Source organism: Squalius cephalus (assembly GCF_949319135.1).
Source record: "Squalius cephalus genome assembly, chromosome: 3".
Lineage (NCBI taxonomy): Eukaryota > Metazoa > Chordata > Actinopteri > Cypriniformes > Leuciscidae > Squalius > Squalius cephalus.
The window spans coordinates 22251133-22270032 of NC_137124.1; the positions used below are offsets into that span (position 1 = coordinate 22251133).

General features: G+C 40.1%; 1 protein-coding gene across 1 annotated transcript; it reads left to right on the forward strand.

Moving 5' to 3' along the window:
- Nucleotides 1-15268: 15268 nt before the first annotated feature.
- LOC307156108 (E3 SUMO-protein ligase ZBED1-like) lies at nt 15269-17381 on the forward strand. The gene is made up of 3 exons (XM_079867321.1): nt 15269-15952; nt 16449-16832; nt 17010-17381. Exons 1-3 carry the CDS (start codon nt 15287-15289, stop codon nt 17205-17207), a joined length of 1248 nt encoding a protein of 415 aa, XP_079723447.1. The 5' UTR covers nt 15269-15286; the 3' UTR covers nt 17208-17381.
- The last annotated feature ends 1519 nt before the right edge of the window (nt 17382-18900 follow it).

Consider the following 18900-nt stretch of genomic DNA (forward strand, 5'->3'; position numbering starts at 1 on the left):
AATATGTTTCTGACTAAAATATTTTATTTGAATTCCATCTCTTTGCAGTAATAGTGCAGCAGGCACTAATAGTGCAGCAGGCATTTGTTAATGGCCTCCCATGTGGTTGATAATTAATAAGGCTTATTTAATTTACCTTAAACTTAGACACTCTCTAAATGTATGCAACATGGGGAAGGATAAACAAACATATAGAGAAAACAAGTGTTAATAACAAAAAGAGATGTTATAAAATGTTAAGTGTTGAAATTAGACTCATGTAGCTGAGGCTGGATATAGAATTAGGTGTCAAGTCATTCTTTGTGAGAATGGAAGAGGAAAAGAGGGCTGTGTGTTTGTGTGAGTGAAAAAAGTACAGGCGGATGTGCTGAATCTGTGGATGTGTGGTGGCGTCACAGTGTGGACTCACAGAGCCAATGGGATCAGCTCAGAGCTGCACAGTGCTGACCTTGAAACTGGAATTAGTAGGATGACGCACAGGCCACAGGTGTGGGGGAAGACAGAAAGAGAAATAAAGCTAGAGAGACAGACAGAGAAAGGACAAAGAGAGAGTGGGATCAGCTACTGACTTTTAATGAACATACAGCACACACAAACACACAAATCTTGTATTTGTACACATATAGTTCTATGTGAATATTGTGTGAATGGTTTAGTGATTTCATATGCACGTCATTTCCTTCCATTCATGCCTATGTGTCCTTCAGGGACTGGATGTGAAACAGATAGAGGAGGGGTAGACAGGGAGAGGGAGCAATGAGCCTGGTTGAAATACATAAATCTGCCACAACTGATATGACTGCAAATAAATTGGACAGAGCATATATGCAATTACTGAAAAATTAAGACATATGACTTCAGTCCACCTTGTCGCATGCATGCTCATAATTTACCATGGGTTATAAATGAATCAAGTGTAGTCACGTTTCGAGATTTCACACTATACATTTGTACAGTGAAACTATTTCTATATATCACTGTTAGCAATCACCCTCGCGATCGGAGGCATAAAACCAAGGCTACAGGAAATCCCAGTTAAGGTGAATTTATTGTGCAGACAGTGCAAATCCCACAGCAAAAACCCAAAACAATGGAAAAAAATTAAATAAATAAATGTTGAATGTGCTTCAACTCTTTAACCCTCTACTCATATTAGTGATGGCAATTTCAAAACACTGCTTCATGAAGCTTCGAGACCTTTACAAATATTTTGTTCCGAATCAATGATTCGTGTATCAAACTGCCAGAGTCACGTGATTTGAGTGAACAAGGCTTCATTACGTCATAACTGTTTTGAAACGTTTCGAAACACTTAGAGATTTCAATGGTTTACCGCTGGGGGTGACGATCTCTGTCAATCTCTGTGTCTTTGGGTTTTACCTGATCTCTGATCAGTTTTATACATTTGTAGATGTTTTAATTAATTAAAATGAATAATGGTAGTTAATATTCTGTTATTGGCCTGTTTAGCTGAGCTGTGTTTTTACACTGAAAAAATCAACAAAAAAATTTGTTGCATTTACACTGTTCTGACCACTGTGGAGACGAGTGTCGGATTGTTTCAAAGCTGCGGCACATTTGCATCAACTGTTTTAGTGTTCCACGAAGCCTCGATCTGCCCACCACTACTCACCATGTACTAACTCTGGCAGCCATTTATAGTCTAGGCCACACCCCTGTGTAGAGTGTACATTCTACAGGTAAGTTTTACTTTCTTACATATGCACTTCTTATCACCTTATGCATATAAAACAACATCTATCCATTATTAAATTACACAATACAACAATGCAACTAATGAATTAACAAATATAAACCTTGTTTTACAGGAATATTAGAAATCTCCAATTACGTCATGCCCAACATGGTTTCTCACAATCAGACAGCGCGTCCACCATGTTTAAATACTCTGCTTTTAAAACAAAACAGGTTTGGTCACTGGTGTTTCACAAGCAGGTAAGTTATACTTGTTATACTGTGTAACCCAATCTTAAATAAAGATGTAAAATCAAACATGTGTATTGTGGTTATTTATAACAATGAATGAACAATATTAGAGGCTAATGTTACCCAAACACTTTGTATATGTGTTTAACAATACACATAACAAGTCCCCTCAAATATCTTAAACACATTATACACAATACATTCAAACATTGCACAAGTCCGAGTATGCATGATATCAGTGTCAGTAAACAGACTGTTTTAATGCTGTGACAATATATGTGTGTATTAGATATGGTGTACGTGCATAAAGTCCATTCATGATCACGGGGTTGCTCCATGACAATCACACTATAAAATTTGTATAAGGTTGACTGGATGAATAAGCTTGCAACTAGCAGTGTAGCATGCAATACAACATGCAACGAGCCAATCAAGCAAGACACACTTTTTAAAGGGTTAGTTAGTTCACCCAAAAATGAAATTTCCGTCATTAATTACTCTCCCTCATGTCGTTCCAATGCCGTAAGACCTTTGTTCATCTTGGAACACAAATGAAGATATTTTTTGGGGGGGTTGGTAAGTTCTCGAATTTCATAAAAAAAATTCTAAATTTGTGTTCCAAAGATAAATTAAGGTTTTACGGGTTTGGAATAACATGAGGGTTAGTAATAAATGACCGAAATTTCATTTTTGGGGTAAACTAACTTATTGTAAATCTGCGCAAATATCATTGACACATAAATCCGCTATCTTTGGTTTTCTGAAACATACACCAAAAATAATAGTCTCTTCACCAGCCCAGTTAACGTGTCTGTCTTTACTTATCTGAGGATGGTTTCCCTCAGACGTCGATACTAGACGGCGTGAAAACAGCAATAAAGTTTCTACAGCTGTACAGAGTTCATGAATATTTAATGAGAAAAGCACTGAGGCAGTTTATTATTGGTTGGCGTTGCTAAACAGTAACATTCTAGAATCATTTTGTTTCAATCTGTAGACCTCAGCATCACTATTTGAGGTAAAAGCGGCTCTGTAAGTACATGTGTAATTCCTTGATTTCATGTTGTAGAAATACAAACTGGCAGACAGAACGCATAGAGCGCAGTGCTGAAAAGCGGCAAGGCTACATAAGGTCTATAGGGTGTGATATGAACCCAGCTAATTATTCAAATTTTAAACCTGGTGTGACACGGCACTGCCAAACTCCCTTTCAGGCAAGCTTGTGACTGTGACATTACCCCCCTCTAAGGAGCGGATTCCAGACACTCCTCCAAATGTCAAAAAGAAAGTGGAATGGAGGAAGATCAGGGGGAGGAAGATCAGGGGGAGGGGTGGGGGGCCAGGTCCATGGAAGGGAAGGGGAACTGGAGACGAAGACAGAGCAGGGAGCCAGGGCGTAGTGGGCTGAGAAGGCGGCCAGGGCGGAGTCGGAGGACCAGGCGGGCTCCGTCGCATCTGGAGTCCCGGCAGAGGACCATGGCGTTGCAAGAGGGACGGGCCAAGGAGGCTTCAGTTTTTCAGGAACTGGGGCCTGAAAAACTGGGGCCGGCTGAGCAGGAAACTTGAGTGGGACCAGCAGAGCAAGGGACTTGAGTGGGGCAGGCATGACGTGAAGAAACTCAGACCTGACAGGCATGACGTGAAGAAACTCAGGCTTGACAGGCATGACGTGAAGAAACTCAGGCTTGGCAGGCATGACGTGAAGAGGCTCAGGCTTGGCAGGCATGACGTGAAGAGGCTCAGGCTTGACAGGCATCACGGGTGGCGACGGCAGGGCAAGGAGCAGCCCCAGGGCAGCGGGCTCTGGGATGGCCTCCAGGCCTTGAGGGATAGAGGAAGCATTCTACCTCCTCTTCCTCCGTTTGTGAGGGCGAGGGCATTGAATATATTCTTTATTCAAACATATTTTAGTAACTTTTTAATCTATCTAATTACAGTAACAACACAAATCAAACACAAATAAGCACACAAAACAAAGGAACATTGAAATAAGGTAGATGCACCATTGTTTGAAACTGTGCAAGAGAAGTCATGTATGTTAGGTGCTTCAACAAACAAGACGTCTGTATAGGATGCACCCATGTTTTCTCTCTAATGAGGAAGCATTAGACTACTGAGAAGTGCACATGCAAAACCAAAATGGGCGTTTACCAATCAGTGGGCAGTTTCAAACTACAATAAATGTTTTTCAAACATTTTTCAACAGACTTGCTAAAATCATAAAGGCCCACCCCTAAACCAAGCCCCCAGTAGATTAGAGCAAATCGGGTAAAGCGGTTGAAAATGCCCATTGTGGTTTGAAAACGCCCCACTGATTGAGAAACACCCTCTAGTGTTCTGCAGAGATACATGCCTGAATGATCTTGTGCTCATAAACTACAAATCACTATTAGTTCAATGTCACTGTCTCCAGCCATGTGTGCTGTTGGCTTTCATCAAAATTTCAATGCTGATCCAACACACTTTAAACATTGAAATGTCAATCTCAACCAAAAAAATTATGGTTTGGATCAAAACTCAACATTGTATCAATGTCACCATGCTATCTGGGATACTCATCTGCCCTGGCTGTGAAGTCAACAAAGGAGCTTGGTATGGCTATGGCCATCAGAACTGTAAAAGGAAGGGAATCTAAAGAATGCCATTAGGTCAGTAATGAGGTTCCAGACACTCAAAAGCTCATGGAGGAGCTGAGAGCTGAAATGAGACAGATTATTACAGCTGCAATGGAAGCAAATAATAAAACATCCTCTCCCTGGTACAGACAAGAACTACAGTGAGGCTGTAAGAAATTTAGGGAAGAACAAGTAGGTGAAAACTGTCAACACTGCTTCAGATGTGGACAAACAGGCCATTTCTCACATGGATGCAGAGTACAGAGCTCACAGTCGAGAAACAACCAAGGATTGCTGAGACGGGGCCATCAGTGGGCCTCCCTGAAGTATCCTATTCCGCGTCACCTATACTTGCTGGGGACTGCATACAAAATAATTATCCATCTCAGTTAGCCACCTCAAATACCTGTGCACTGAATCTAACCTCAGTACTACCAATATCTGTACGGTGAAGTATCTCCCACCTCATTATGAATCACAGCTCATTAATCTGATCGGGAAACGTTGCCTGGTCAATTGCCGCCTGATTGATCAGCCGATGGAGGCGTGGTAGGATACTGGATCACAAGCCAGCATTGTAAATGATGCTTGGCTACGACAGCACCTCCCAGGTACCATCATCCAGCCCTTATAAGAGTTGTTGGGAAAGGCAACCCTGACTGGCCTGGCAGTGAACAACATCCTGGATGGAGGACCCTTCCCAACACCATTGTTTAAAGTACCCATGTTAGTGTCCAGTGATTCAACAGTAGCCGAGGACCCAATTATTGGGTACAATGTCATCAAAGAGATAGTGAAAAGGGTGGAAGACACAAATGCTACATACTATGAGTTCCACATTCTCGATCACCTACACACACTGATGAAATTACTCCAGGATAGGGAGCAGGAGGTGACTGTGGGGGTGGTGAAAACTGGAAGAAAACTTGTGTACTTACCTGTGAATCAATTTACCACTGTAACGGTACGTGTTCACGTCAGGTCTCCGTTCCAGGGCCAAGAACTGCTCTTCTCACCCAATGAGGAAAGCCCACTTCAGGATATAGAATTAAATGAAGCAGTAGTGAGGATTCCTGTAAGGTGCATCAAATATATACCAATATCGATTGTCAATGCATCAAAACAGAACATTACAATACAGTGAAACCACATTCTGGGTTACTTATAATCCATGAAAAGAGTTTATCCTGCGGAAGTCCAACCCACTAGACCCTAGAACCCCCTGGGAGAGAGAGTCCAAAATTTTAAGTCAGCCCCTGACAAGACCACTGATCATTCAAGAGGATTGTGCACCATCTGGACCATCTCACAAAAGCTCAGCAGTAAGCCATGAGAAAAATACTGAGAGATGAGTGTACTGAGAGAAGCTTTTGCCTACAACGACAACATTGATTGCATTCCATCCTTGAAGATGCACATCACACTTCATGACACAAGGGTGGTGCAGAAAACGTATATGTCTGTCCCAAAGCCCTTGCAAGATGAGGTCAAGGAGTACTTACAAGACTTAAGTAAAGTTTGGGTGGCTCCTTCCAAGTTGGCATACTCGTCACCAGTAGTCTGTGTGAGGAAAAAAGATGACAGTCTTCGGTTATGCTGTGACTACCAGGAGTTAAACCAGGAGTCAGTACCTGATCGCACCCAATCCTTAAAATACAAGATATGCTGGATGTGTTGAGTGGGAGCACTTGGTTTTCTATGGTTCACTGTGATGCGTCTCAGAAAGGGTTGGCTGCGGGATTGTATCAGCGCCAGAATGGGAAGATGGTGGTGATATCTTATGGGTCCAGAACACTTTGTCCACCAGAGAAAAATTAAGCTTGAATTTCTGACGTTGAAGTGGGCTATTTGTGAGCATTTCCGCCATTACTTGTACTATGCACTATCCTTTGTTGTCTATATTGATAACAATCCTCTTATCTATGTGCACACCACCGCCAAACTTAATGCCATCGGGCACAGCTTGCAGACTTTTCCATAACTTTTCCATAAAGGTCACGCATGCCGGCCCGTTGGACACGCATGTCACGCATGCTGCTGGACATTGGCATGTTTATGGAGCAGTGCACAGAACAAATGAAACCAGAACAATCAACAATCATTAGTTATTAACTTAGGGACCGCTAACACGACACCGTTTTAACAGAAAACTCTTAAGTTCTTTCTGCGCAAACTTCAAAAACGCGAACCCGCGAAAACGCTGATGGCATGCACATGCATATTACGAGTTCAGTCTATAGGTATGCGCGTTTGAATATATGTGCGCAGGCGTGTAGTCCTTGCCTACAAACCAACCCTCAACAAACTACTTGTCTGGCCTTAAAATTTATAATACAGAATTTTTATCGCTTCCGCATAGCCACGCGAACCGGAATTATCCCGACTACACTTTATCTATAGAGAGGTTAAGGAGGGGAGGGAGGCCTTCACAGGGGAAAGACTAGTTGACACTTCAGGACAGTGTTGTCATCGCGTCCAGGTGCAGGTCCTTCATCAGATCTGGATATGCCCTGGATCCGGCGGACTGCGGTAAACCTCAGGATAAACAAAGAGTTTAATATTAGCGTAGACGCCATTCTTCTTATGATGTAACGAGTACATCAGGATTTATGGGAAGTGTTCCCGGTTCCGGCTGACCTAATCTATGCAGCCTAACATTGAATTATAGAAATCTATAATGTGTTATGTGTATGCTAGGTCAAAGAGATGTGTTTTTAGTCTAGCTTTGAACTGACAGAGTGTGTCTGCTTCCTGGACAATGTTAGGAAGACTGTTCCAAAGTTTTGGTGCTAAATAGGAAAAGGATCTACCGCCAGCAGTCGATTTTGATATTCTAGGTATTATCAACTGGCCGGAATTTTGAGATCGCAATAGACGTGAAGGACTATAATGCGTTAAGAGCTCGCTCAAGTTCTGCGGAGCTAAACCATTTAGTACTTTGTAAGTAATCAGCAATATTAAAAAATGTATACAATGTTTAATAGGGAGCCAATGTAGAGCAGTTAACACTAGGGGAGTGCTAAACGCAATACAATACTCGGCAACAAGGAGAGAAAGTCCAAGGCTGATAAAGAGTGTGAGATAGTGTGTGATAGTTCTCAGGTGTGAGCGTGATTAGTGGAATCAGCTGTGTGTGTCATCAATGCAATGAATGATGGGGATTGTAGTGAAGTGCAAGAGTCCATGTTGTGAGTGGGAGTGCAGTGACCAGATTCGTGACACCACCCATAAGAGCATTACAATAATCTAGCCTTGATGTCATGAACGCATGAACTAATTGTTCTGCATTTGTCAATGAGAGCATATGACGTAATTTAGATATATTTTCAAGATGGAAAAATGCAGTTTTACAGATACTAGACACGTGACTTTCAAATGAAAGATTGGTATCAAAGAGCACACCCAGGTTCCTAACTGACGACGAAGACTTGACAGAACAGCCATCAAGTGTTAGACAGTATTCTATGTTATTACGTGAGGAAGTTTTTTGTCCAATAATTAGAATCTCTGTTTTTTCAGAATTAAGTAGTAGGAAATTACTAGTCATCCAATTTTTTATATCAGCTATGCATTCCGTTAATTTTGTGAATTGGTAAGTTTCGTCAGGGCGTGAAGAAATATAGAGCTGAGTATCATCAGCATAACAGTGAAAACTAATTCCATGCTTCCTAATGATATCTCCCAAGGGTAGCATGTACAAAGTGAAAAGCAACGGTCCTAGTACTGAGCCTTGTGGTACGCCATACTGAACTTGTGATCGATGAGACATCTGCTACAAAATGATAACAGTCAGATAGGTATGATTTAAACCATGCTAATGCAATTCCACTAATGCCAACATAATTTTTGAGTCTATTTAAAAGAACGTTGTGGTCAATAGTATCAAATGCAGCACTAAGATCGAGTAACTCTAATAGCGAGATACAACCACGATCGGATGATAAGAGCAAATCATTTGTGACTCTAATGAGAGCTGCCTCAGTACTATGGTACGGTCTAAATCCTGACTGAAAATCCTCGCAGATATTATTTCTTTCTAAAAAGGAACATAGTTGTGAGGATACCGCCTTTTCTAGTATCTTTGACAGAAAAGGTAGATTCGAGATTGGCCTGTAATTGACTAATTCTGTACGTTCAATTTGTATTTTTTTGACTAGCGGTTTAATCATAGCATAGTTTTTGGTAGGTATCCTAATGACAAAGATGAATTAATGATATTAAGAAGAGGATCTATGACCTCTGAAAGCACCTCTTTCAGTAGCTTAGTCGGTATAGGGTCTAACATACATGTTGTCGATTTAGATGATTTAACGAGTTTAGCGAATTCTTCCTCTTCTAAAGCAATGAATGAATCTAATTTTTCCTTAGGGAGACTACAATGCATCGCCTGATGAGATACTGTAGTAGACGGTTGCATGGTTATAATTTTCTCCCTGATATTATCAATTTTATAACTGAAGAAGTTCATAAAGTCATTACTGCTGTGCTGCTTGGAAACCTCTGGGCTTGAAGCTTTATTTTTCATTTGGTTAGCCACTGTTTCAAATAAATACCTAGGGTTTTGTTTATTTTCTTCTAATAGGGTTGAAAAATAAGCAGATCTAGCAGCTTTTAAGGCCTCTCTGTATGCAATCGAGCTCTCTTTCCATGAAATGCGAAATACCTCTAGTTTTGTTTTCTTCCAGTTGTGCTCCATTTTTCTGGCTGCTCTCTTAAGGGCCTGAGTGTGCTCATTGTACTGCAGTGTTGGACTATTTTCTTTAATCTTCTTTAAGCACAACGGAGCAACTATGTCTACCCTTCCGAAAAATAAGTTTATTCAAGTGTTCTATTAAGTATACTTCTTTAAACTAAAAATAAGAAAGTATACTTTCAGTCTACATTTTATATACTTCTCAGAAATATACTTTATGTACTTCTCAGAAATATACTTAAATTTACATTTAAGTGTACTTGACTTATACTGAGAGAAAAGTCCAAGTATATTTGGCCTGTACTTGTACTCAATCTTTTGATTGAGATATACTTAAAAGTATAATTAATTATTCAAAGTATACTTGGCTTGTAGTTGTGTTAACTCTTTTGATCGAGTAGCCTATTAAATATACTTTTTTTACATAGTTTTTCATATACAGTCTTATGAAACTTACATTGTTTGAAAATATTGATTAGAATATTGATATAAAACAGATATGTTTCTAACTGTTTCTAATTCTAGCTGAATTGTTGTGTAGGCTAGTCCACTGGTAGTGTACATAGGAATTTACTTTAATCCTACTTTACTCTTTCCCCATCATTGACTGAATTTTCCAGCTATCCATGTTTTCACTGATATATGGTAGGGGGCGTTATGACACATCTTCTAGGATAGAATCTCCAGATCAAAACACAGGAGAAGAAGCTGAAAAAAGTGAGAGAAGACTGCTCACGGAAATGTAAAATAACATGATTATCAAACATTAAACAGCATGTACATCAAAACTGCTTAATGTTACCAAATTAAATGAAGCGTAACCCATGAAGAGAAAACAACTGTGAAGCTTTGGGGGTGTTGGACTCGATCTACTCCATCTGTGTTTTGATCATCGTTCTGAATCTGATCAAGGCGTAGTCTTTGACAAAAATGTGATTTTCTCAACTTTTTTGTTTAAAACTTACCGACATTCAAGTGTTAATAAAAAAGGATGCATGAAGCCAATAAAATGTTTTTAAAATTAAAGTACAGTTAAAGGTATTTTTCAAGAATAAAAAATAATATCTACATTTTAACATAGAAGTATACTGCAAGTGCAAAAATAATATATAAATAGTAAACTATAAGTGTAATGTTATGTTCACTTAAAGAAAACTTACAAATACTTACAGTATAAACTACTAAACTAGTAGTTTACTGAGTACACTTCAGTGTGTACTTTCATAAACTAAAAAATGTACTACTTGTATTAAAATAGTAAACTACTAGTATACTTAGTTGCATTACAAATGAGAAACCTTGTTGTATACTTAAAGTTTACTACTGTTACACTTATAGTACACTTAAACGTATACTTTTGTATACTAAAAGTGGGCCAATTTAATCCCAAGCAGTATTGAAACAGTACACTTACAAGTTTACTACAAGTACACATTGATATTAGTATACTTACTACATAAAGTATACTTAAAAACATACTTGAACATTACTTAAATATACTTCATAAAATGAACTTGAAGTATACTTTGTAATGATATTAGCTCAAAGGGGAAATATTAATAATACTAATTATGATTAATTATTAATATTTGGGTCAGTTAATTAGATTAACTTTGAGGTAAGCCAATTAATATTACAATCAATTAATCAGTTCCAACGAACTCTTTGATTATTCATTTATTCTAAGAAAAGTGTATCTTTCATGGTCACTGAAAAATAATTATTCCTTAGCATGTACAGTGCTTAGAGCATGTAACAAGATCAAGATCGTAAAAGGGACTTTGTATGCAAGCAGAGACACTTAGAAACCACATCCATATTGTGCACAAGTTTTATTAACTAACTCACAAACATAACTAACACTAAACAAACAAACAAACATACATTCATCCATACATACATGCATAGGTAAAGGGGTGAGTGTTATGGAACCGGAAGCAGGAAATAGAACTATGGAGCAAGATCTATTTCAGTATGAAAAGAACCATCAGCTTATTTCAGAGCACCTCATTAAATTGATACTTGCAAGTCGTTTGCAGTGGATACAATTCTTGAAGTGGTTGAAATTGGAGTGCGTTGATGGTTCCCTGAGTGTCAAAAGTCACTGGTGCAAGTTGCCATCATGTGGTTCCGACGCTGTTGTGGGTCGGAGCTCGCATGGTGGCTTCGATCACATGGCTGTTGTGAGTCGCCTGGCCTGCTGAGGGCACGCTGGACGTCCCGTGGCATCCTGAAGTGCCGAGAAGGCCAAGAGTGGATGGTTGCCCGTTCAGTGATGGTAGGTTTGCAGTTTTGCAGTCTCCCTTTTGGGAGCATGAAAGCATGGCAGGCATTGCTCAGGCCTGTTGGATCATAACTTATCTGATCATTGTCAGGGTATCTGAGACCGTCGTGTCCCGTTTGGGGGATGGGACGCAGATCCCAGAGAAGTTTGAAAGTTTTTATGGTACATGTATGTCTGATTTGGTCTCATTCATTACAACTTCTTTTTCGTAAGGTTAAAGTGCTGGAAAAGAGAGAGTTAAAAGTTTCTGTCGCAATATCGAGTTCTTCTAAGCTATCTGGGATGCTGAGATGATGAAACTGATCTGGAAGATTATTAATAAAGCAATCTTTAGTGGCAGAAGTGATAGGTCTAACATATTTGTAACACTGAGTCGGCTTTGCAGCCTTGGCTAAATGAAGTTTACACAAGACTAGATAATTATCTGAGATGTCATCGCTCTGCTGCAGAATTTCAACAGCATCAACATTGATTCCATGTGATAATATTAGATCTAGAGTATGATTACGACAATGAGTAGGTCCTGACACGTGTTGCCTAACTCCAGTAGAGTTAAGAATGTCTTTAAAGGTGAACTAAGTAACTTTTTTACCTTAACCGAACAGCTTTGGTGTCAATAGAATGGTTATATGACTGTTTTCGGGTTGAATGGTGGTCGTCTCGCACCCCCCGAGCGCCTGTGAGCCGAAAAACCACCCTTGCAACTTTGGGGCGGCGGGCCGCCGGCCTCAGCGTCAGGAAGTATCGCGTGATATCAGGTCTCGCGATGTAACGAATTGCTTTACGGCACTGCACACATACACTATCTAAACATTTATATGCTAGCCTTCTGTGTATCATACATACCTCAGTGGACATGGCTCGGTGCGTTCGCCGGCTTCTTTGAAAACAAATGCACATGACCAGCGGGAGGAGATGGGAGGGGGGCGAGTCGCCGACGAGTTTTGACGACAGTGTTGTCAAATATCTATTCCGAAGCTGTAGGGGGAGCTCTATAGAGAAACCCGCGAGCAAAAAACGAGAAAACGGCGAAGAAATCGGCAAAGTTGCATAATGCTGCTTTAACCTGTTAAGCTTCACCAGTGCGTCGGCGCACTGAAGCGTTTTTTTTTTTTTATTTAGTTAAAAATTACTATCAGATTTAATGTTATACATTGACAAACTATACATCATTAAAAAGATATAAGACTCAAGTTTCAGTATTTGACCACTATTGTATTCTGAAAAACTTATAGTGACAGTTATGTCTTAATTTGTGTCAGGAGTTATGAAATGAAAAAATGAGTCGATACCTTTAATATGAATTATGCGCGTCAGCCTGTTCCATTCATAAAAAACTCCCGTGCTGTCGTCATGACAGCGATACACAAAACAACGTCCTTCAGGGCTTTAGCTCAAAAATGTGCAGATTTGGAGAAATATTGATAAATTTTCATAAGTTTTCATCAGATTTCTATAGACAGGAATAATATTTATTGAATTTATGCCCAAATGCGTCGATGTAATCATTATGAGCGCTGGATACTGTGATGTATTGTGTTTTCAATCCATACCAACAGCCTGAGGGCGCTATATGCACAATAATAGTCCATATATGGAACATGAAGAAGAGCCATGATCATGTGACAATCCAGGAAGTCTCGAACACATTCAAAGCTATCAGAGATCGCTGTTACATGCAGATAAAGACGTTTTGAAGACAATAAACATGATTGAAATGATATTTGGTTTACCTGTGTTCTTCGAGTAATGTCAGGTATTTCCATAATAATAGATTATATTTATAATGTAATGCTAATCTATATAGACTTTATCATTGTGCAGAATAAAAAAATAAAAAAATTTCTGTCTGATTTTTTTATCTGAAGCGAAATTATATCACAGAAGATTATTTAAAACACTCGACTTGCGTTATAAATTAAGTTTGAAGCACAAACATGGTTTTAATCTCATAAATTGTCGTGTATTGATGGTGTGCTAAGCTAACATGCTAGCTAGCTCTAGGTGCACCTGCCACATATAGCAGTTATCCTTTTGTGATTTTTTTCTAAATATGCTTACTGAAATGTTTCATTATTCAAGCAGGGCATTTGATCCAGTTTTTAAATGTTAAGTAAGAACTTTGATAAAAGAAATTAGGGATTGAAACCCTATGAATAGCCTGTGAATAGCCAGTCGTTAGTAGCTATAATGCAGACAAAAGAAATGCATATTTAGAGCCATAACCAGGCTGGAGAGGTGTGAATGTGTGCAGGGGGAGACTGAGACTGAATTGGGCTCGTTTGCACCACAAAACAATAGAGACAATAAGACTGAATGGATGACTTAGAAGATGACTAAACATCAGCAGCATTTTAGCGTCAAATCAAAATAAAGTCATTTGACATGGTCTTGGAAAACATGTAACTAAATACAGAGTTTTGGACTTATTATCTTCATATTTTAAACATAAAATGTTTAGACATGTGGCTTTAGCTGTAGTGCATTTCTAGATTGCTCCAGTGCCAACTTCTATTTTATTTTCATGAGGATGTTTCATAAAAATTAATTTCTAATAACTTTACAAAACTTTGAAGCTATTTATAACAATTTTTTTCATTATGACAATAATTAATTCTACATTTACAATAAACTGCCAGGTGTCAGCTTTCAAATGAGATCATACTTGTGCTTTTAGTGCAAAGGGTTCATGAACTGTATCTGTTTCAGTTTGGGTATGTCATTTCTGGGGATTTTTCAAAAGTGGCGTTGCAGCTTAACAGGTTAAATGCCAATCCCAATGCATCTTTTTGGTTATCTACATATACATTAAAATCACCAACAATTAGGACTCTATCTGCAGCCACTACTAACTCTGATAGAAAGTCAGCAAATTCTTTGATAAAGTCTGTATGGTGCCCTGGTGGTCTGTATACAGTAGCCAGCACAAATCATTTACACTATATATTGCTACATTAAGCACCAACACTTCAAAAGAATTATATTTGAAACTAGACTTCTTAGTAATTCTGAAAAATATTACTATAAATTACAGCAACATGGAATAAATTATAGTCTCATGGAGGATGGTGACCTGGGTCCACTACTGACTAGGGGTGGGAAAAAAAATCGATATTGCAATATATTGTTGTGCTCTCTGTCGCAATAAATAATCGATACACTAACGCCCAATATCGATATTTTATTACAACACAAAATGATTAATTTACCCGTTGTCAGTGTCACTGTCACTACCCAATATCTACCATTCTGTTTGCGGGGGGCGCTGTTCGAGTAAATAGGGGTAAAGTGGCGCAAACAGCGGCCGGTGAAGAACACAAGTTAACTAACAACAACAGAGAATTGCAGAAAAAAAGAGAAGCGAGAAGAATGGCGGAAAACAATAAAAAACTAATCAAAGACCCACCCGCTAGTTTCCACTCTAAAGTGTGGAGACACTTCGGGTTTTACGAGACAGTCGACGGAAAGGCACTGGATAAAGACTATGCAATCTGCAAGAACTGCTTTGCAAAGATAAAATATAACAGCAACACTACGAATCTGCAAATGCACCTCGTTCGCTATCACGGTGAACTACTCTCAGGTGATAATGAGGGCAAACCAAGTCAGCCGACAATCACTACTGCGTTCAAAGCAAAGCTCCCCTTTGGGTCGCCGAGGGCACAGAGTATCACTAAGTCCATCGCCGAATTTATTTGCAAGGACCTTCGCCCTTACAGCGTGGTCGAGAATGATGGATTTTGCAGAATGTTGACAACACTGGAACCGAAATACGAGATACCGAGTCGTCGGCACTTTACAGACAAAGTCATCCCTGCATTGTATGCAGATACCAGAGCCAAAGTGGAGGGTGCGCTCCGGTCTGCTAAACGAGTTGCTCTAACCTGTGATGGTTGGACGTCAAGGGCCACCGAGTCCTTCGTAACTATTACTGCCCACTTCATAGACGACAACTGGGATGCCCAAAGCTACGTCCTTCAGACTCGGGCTATGAATGACAGTCATACTGGCGCTCACATGGCAGAGGTGCTTAAGAAGGCTGTAGACGAGTGGAAGCTCACCGAGAAAGAGCCAGCAGTGGTGACTGACAATGCAGCGAATATGTCCGTAGCTGTTGAGATTGCTGGATATCCGCACGTTCGCTGTTTCGCTCATGTTTTGAATCTCGCGGTGCAGTGTGCCCTCAAACTGCCAAATGTCGCTCGACTGCTCGGGAGAATTAGGAGAATTTGCACATTCTTCCACAGGAGCACCTCAGCAGCTGAGGCACTGAAGAGGAACCAGAAGATGTTAGGCCTTCCGCACCACAAGCTGATAACTGATGTTGTTGTCCGCTGGAACAGTGCCTATGAGATGATCAGCCGGTTTCTTGAGCAACAGCCAGCTGTTACTGCTGCCCTCTTATCTCCAGAGGTAAGGCGTTTATTGTTTTGTTACTGAATTGCATATGATAACTGTAATGTGTTATGTAAGGGATAATAGAGAGGCGGTCGTTATAGCGAATAACAACCCCGACAGGCTGAACAGGACCCCGACGCGAAGCGGAGGAATTATTGAATTATTTTACACGAATTATTGATTTAAAAAGGAGTTTATTGATTTAAAAACGATTGTATTGCTTCCGCCAAAGAAAATAGTCCGTTCCGCGTCCATAGCAACACGCTGTTTTTCATGGCAACGGTATGTTATACTTCGCAGCGGTCTGTTATCAAGAAATAACAGACCGCATTCTACATTGGAATTCAGCCGAGCCATGTAATAAAAAATATTATTGTTAACATGATATATATTTTGTTCCTTAGTGTAAAGTGCTTTTTCCTGACTTCTTGGTCTGGATTAATAAGGAATATGTGCATTATAAAGTTTAAACTTTTGACTTCATTCTGTTCTTTTCCTTCCTTCTTTAAAGGTCAGAAAGAATACCACTGACATCTCTACCCTGACTGATGGAGACATCAAGAATACAGAAGAGGTTGTGAAAGCCCTCCATCCAATGCTGGTAGCAACAAAGAGCATGTGTGAGGAGAAAAGTCCAACTTTTTCCATCATTGCTCCTCTTCACGCCCAACTTCTGAGCGACACACTCAGCACAATTGAGGATGCCCCTCTCGTCAAGGACATAAAGTGTGCCATCCATGGAGACCTATCAAAGCGCTACATGTCTGCAGAGGAGAAAAACTTCCTCTACGTTGCCTCCGCCTTAGACCCCAGGTTTAAGTCGATGCTCTTCTTGTCGCCTTCAGAAGTGCAGGAGACGTATGCCATGGTTGTGTCCAAGGCTGCTGCCCTGATGGTAATTACAACTTGTAAAAACTGAACAGCAGTTACTTAGGTCATTGAAATTCTCATTGTATTTGTACCTTTTAAACTTTCAACTCTTGCACTGCTGGTAGAAAAATGTCATCCACACATCTAACCATGTGCAAAGATGTGTTAAATTTTAAAATGATGAGGCTTTTTTGTCTTACAGGGGAATGCAGATGTGGGAATGCAGTCTGATGGTAATGTAGAGGAGGGAGGAAGCACTGAAGAGAGTGGTCCTGCTGATGACACCAGTGATGAGGACCGACCACCACACACACCAAAAAAAAAGGAGATCCGCACTTGCAAACCTCCTTGGACAAACATTCCAGCATGCCAGATCTTCCCTGACCCCATCATCACCTAACTCCAAGGCTGAAAAGGAGGTTCAGCAATATCAAGAATCCTCACCTCTACCACTGTCAGATGAGCCGTTGGGTTGGTGGAAATCTGAGGCATGCAAGTACCCACACCTTGCCAAGCTGGCCCAGAGGTACCTTTGTGTGCCAGGGACTAGCGTGCCATCAGAGAGAATCTTTTCTACCACCGGTGACATAATTTCGGCTCAGAGGTGTGCTCTTACATCTGAGCATGCTGATCAGTTAGTGTTCCTCAAGAAGAATATGCCTTGATGTGTCCACTGTTTACAGTAACTTACTACTGACGTTTCAGTATTATGGTTTAGTCATGTTAATGTTCATGTTGTTTTGTAATGTTCATGCACTTTTATCTGTCTAGATGTACAGTGTCTGTTTACATTTAAGACCAGGAGGCAGTGAGTTATTATGCAAATGCATATTTCTTTGCACAATGTTGGAAATGTTGGCATTAATAAATGCATAAAATTTCCTTATTCCTTCTTTTTCTTTTCAGTCACATATATCGTGATATATCGTTGATGAAATTTCTTCCAATATATTGAATATCGTAGATATCGCGAATCGTGATATTATCATATCGTGGACCACATATCGCCACAGAATTGAATCGTGAGGTACCTGTATCGTCCCACCCCTACTACTGACCCCAGCCCAGATTCGGGAAGCCCAGAAGAATGACAGTATTAATGGGAAAGTTCTGGAATATTTAAGGAAAAAGATAAATGACCGAGTAGAGAGGCATTAAAAGTGGAACATCCTGAAGTGGCAATGCAGTCGAAACAATGGTTCAAACTCTGTGTATGCCAGCTACTGTTATTAAAGACAATGTAAAATGCTCTGCCACTTTCTTTATTGTGGAGTCAGGAACCTCTCTAATGGGGATGGACTTGATATCTGCTCTCCTCCTCTGCATTGAAGAGAATACAATCACTTTTGCATGAGCTTTCCTCTTCTTCATCTCACGCTGTGAATGGCTGTGTGAAAAGTTTCATGCATAAAGTGAAAGTCTTACTCTCTGCTGTACCTGTGCGACAAAAACTGCAACGTCTTCCTTTCTCAGTACGTGCTGCTGTGTCTGATGAACTGAACCGCCTTCTCAGTGCAGGTGTAATAGAGAAGGTGGATGCTTCATGGATCTCACAGATTGTTGTAACAAAAGAAGACGGGAGGAATTAGAATGTGTGTTGACTTACGGGAGCCTAATAAGGCCATTATAGTGGATGCTTGCCCTCTGCCACACATGGGCGAGACTTTAGCTGTCTTGTCAGGTGCAGCAGTTTTTTCTACCATTGATCTGGAAAATGCTTACCATCAGGTTACACTCCATCCAGATTATTATTATTTTTTCTGTCTTGCAAGTTGGATTTGGTTATCAGTGGACTGGTATGGACTCCCTCCTCTGCCTGTCCGACCTCATCTTTGCCAGCTGCTCTGAGTTGTTGTGGAGCCGTGCGGCCAATGCTGTAATCATCCCTGTTCGTTAATAAAATTAAGATCAAGCATCCTTCTGCATTTGGGTCCTTTCCTCCAAAGATCGTCACACCAATATACAATCCCATACCTAGCAGTTCCTGAAATGACAGATGTACTCTTAATTGCATCTTGAACATTACTTAGAAAATGCATAATCTCTGAATAGTGCTCTTCTGTCTACCCCTATGTCTTCCTGTTTTATATGCC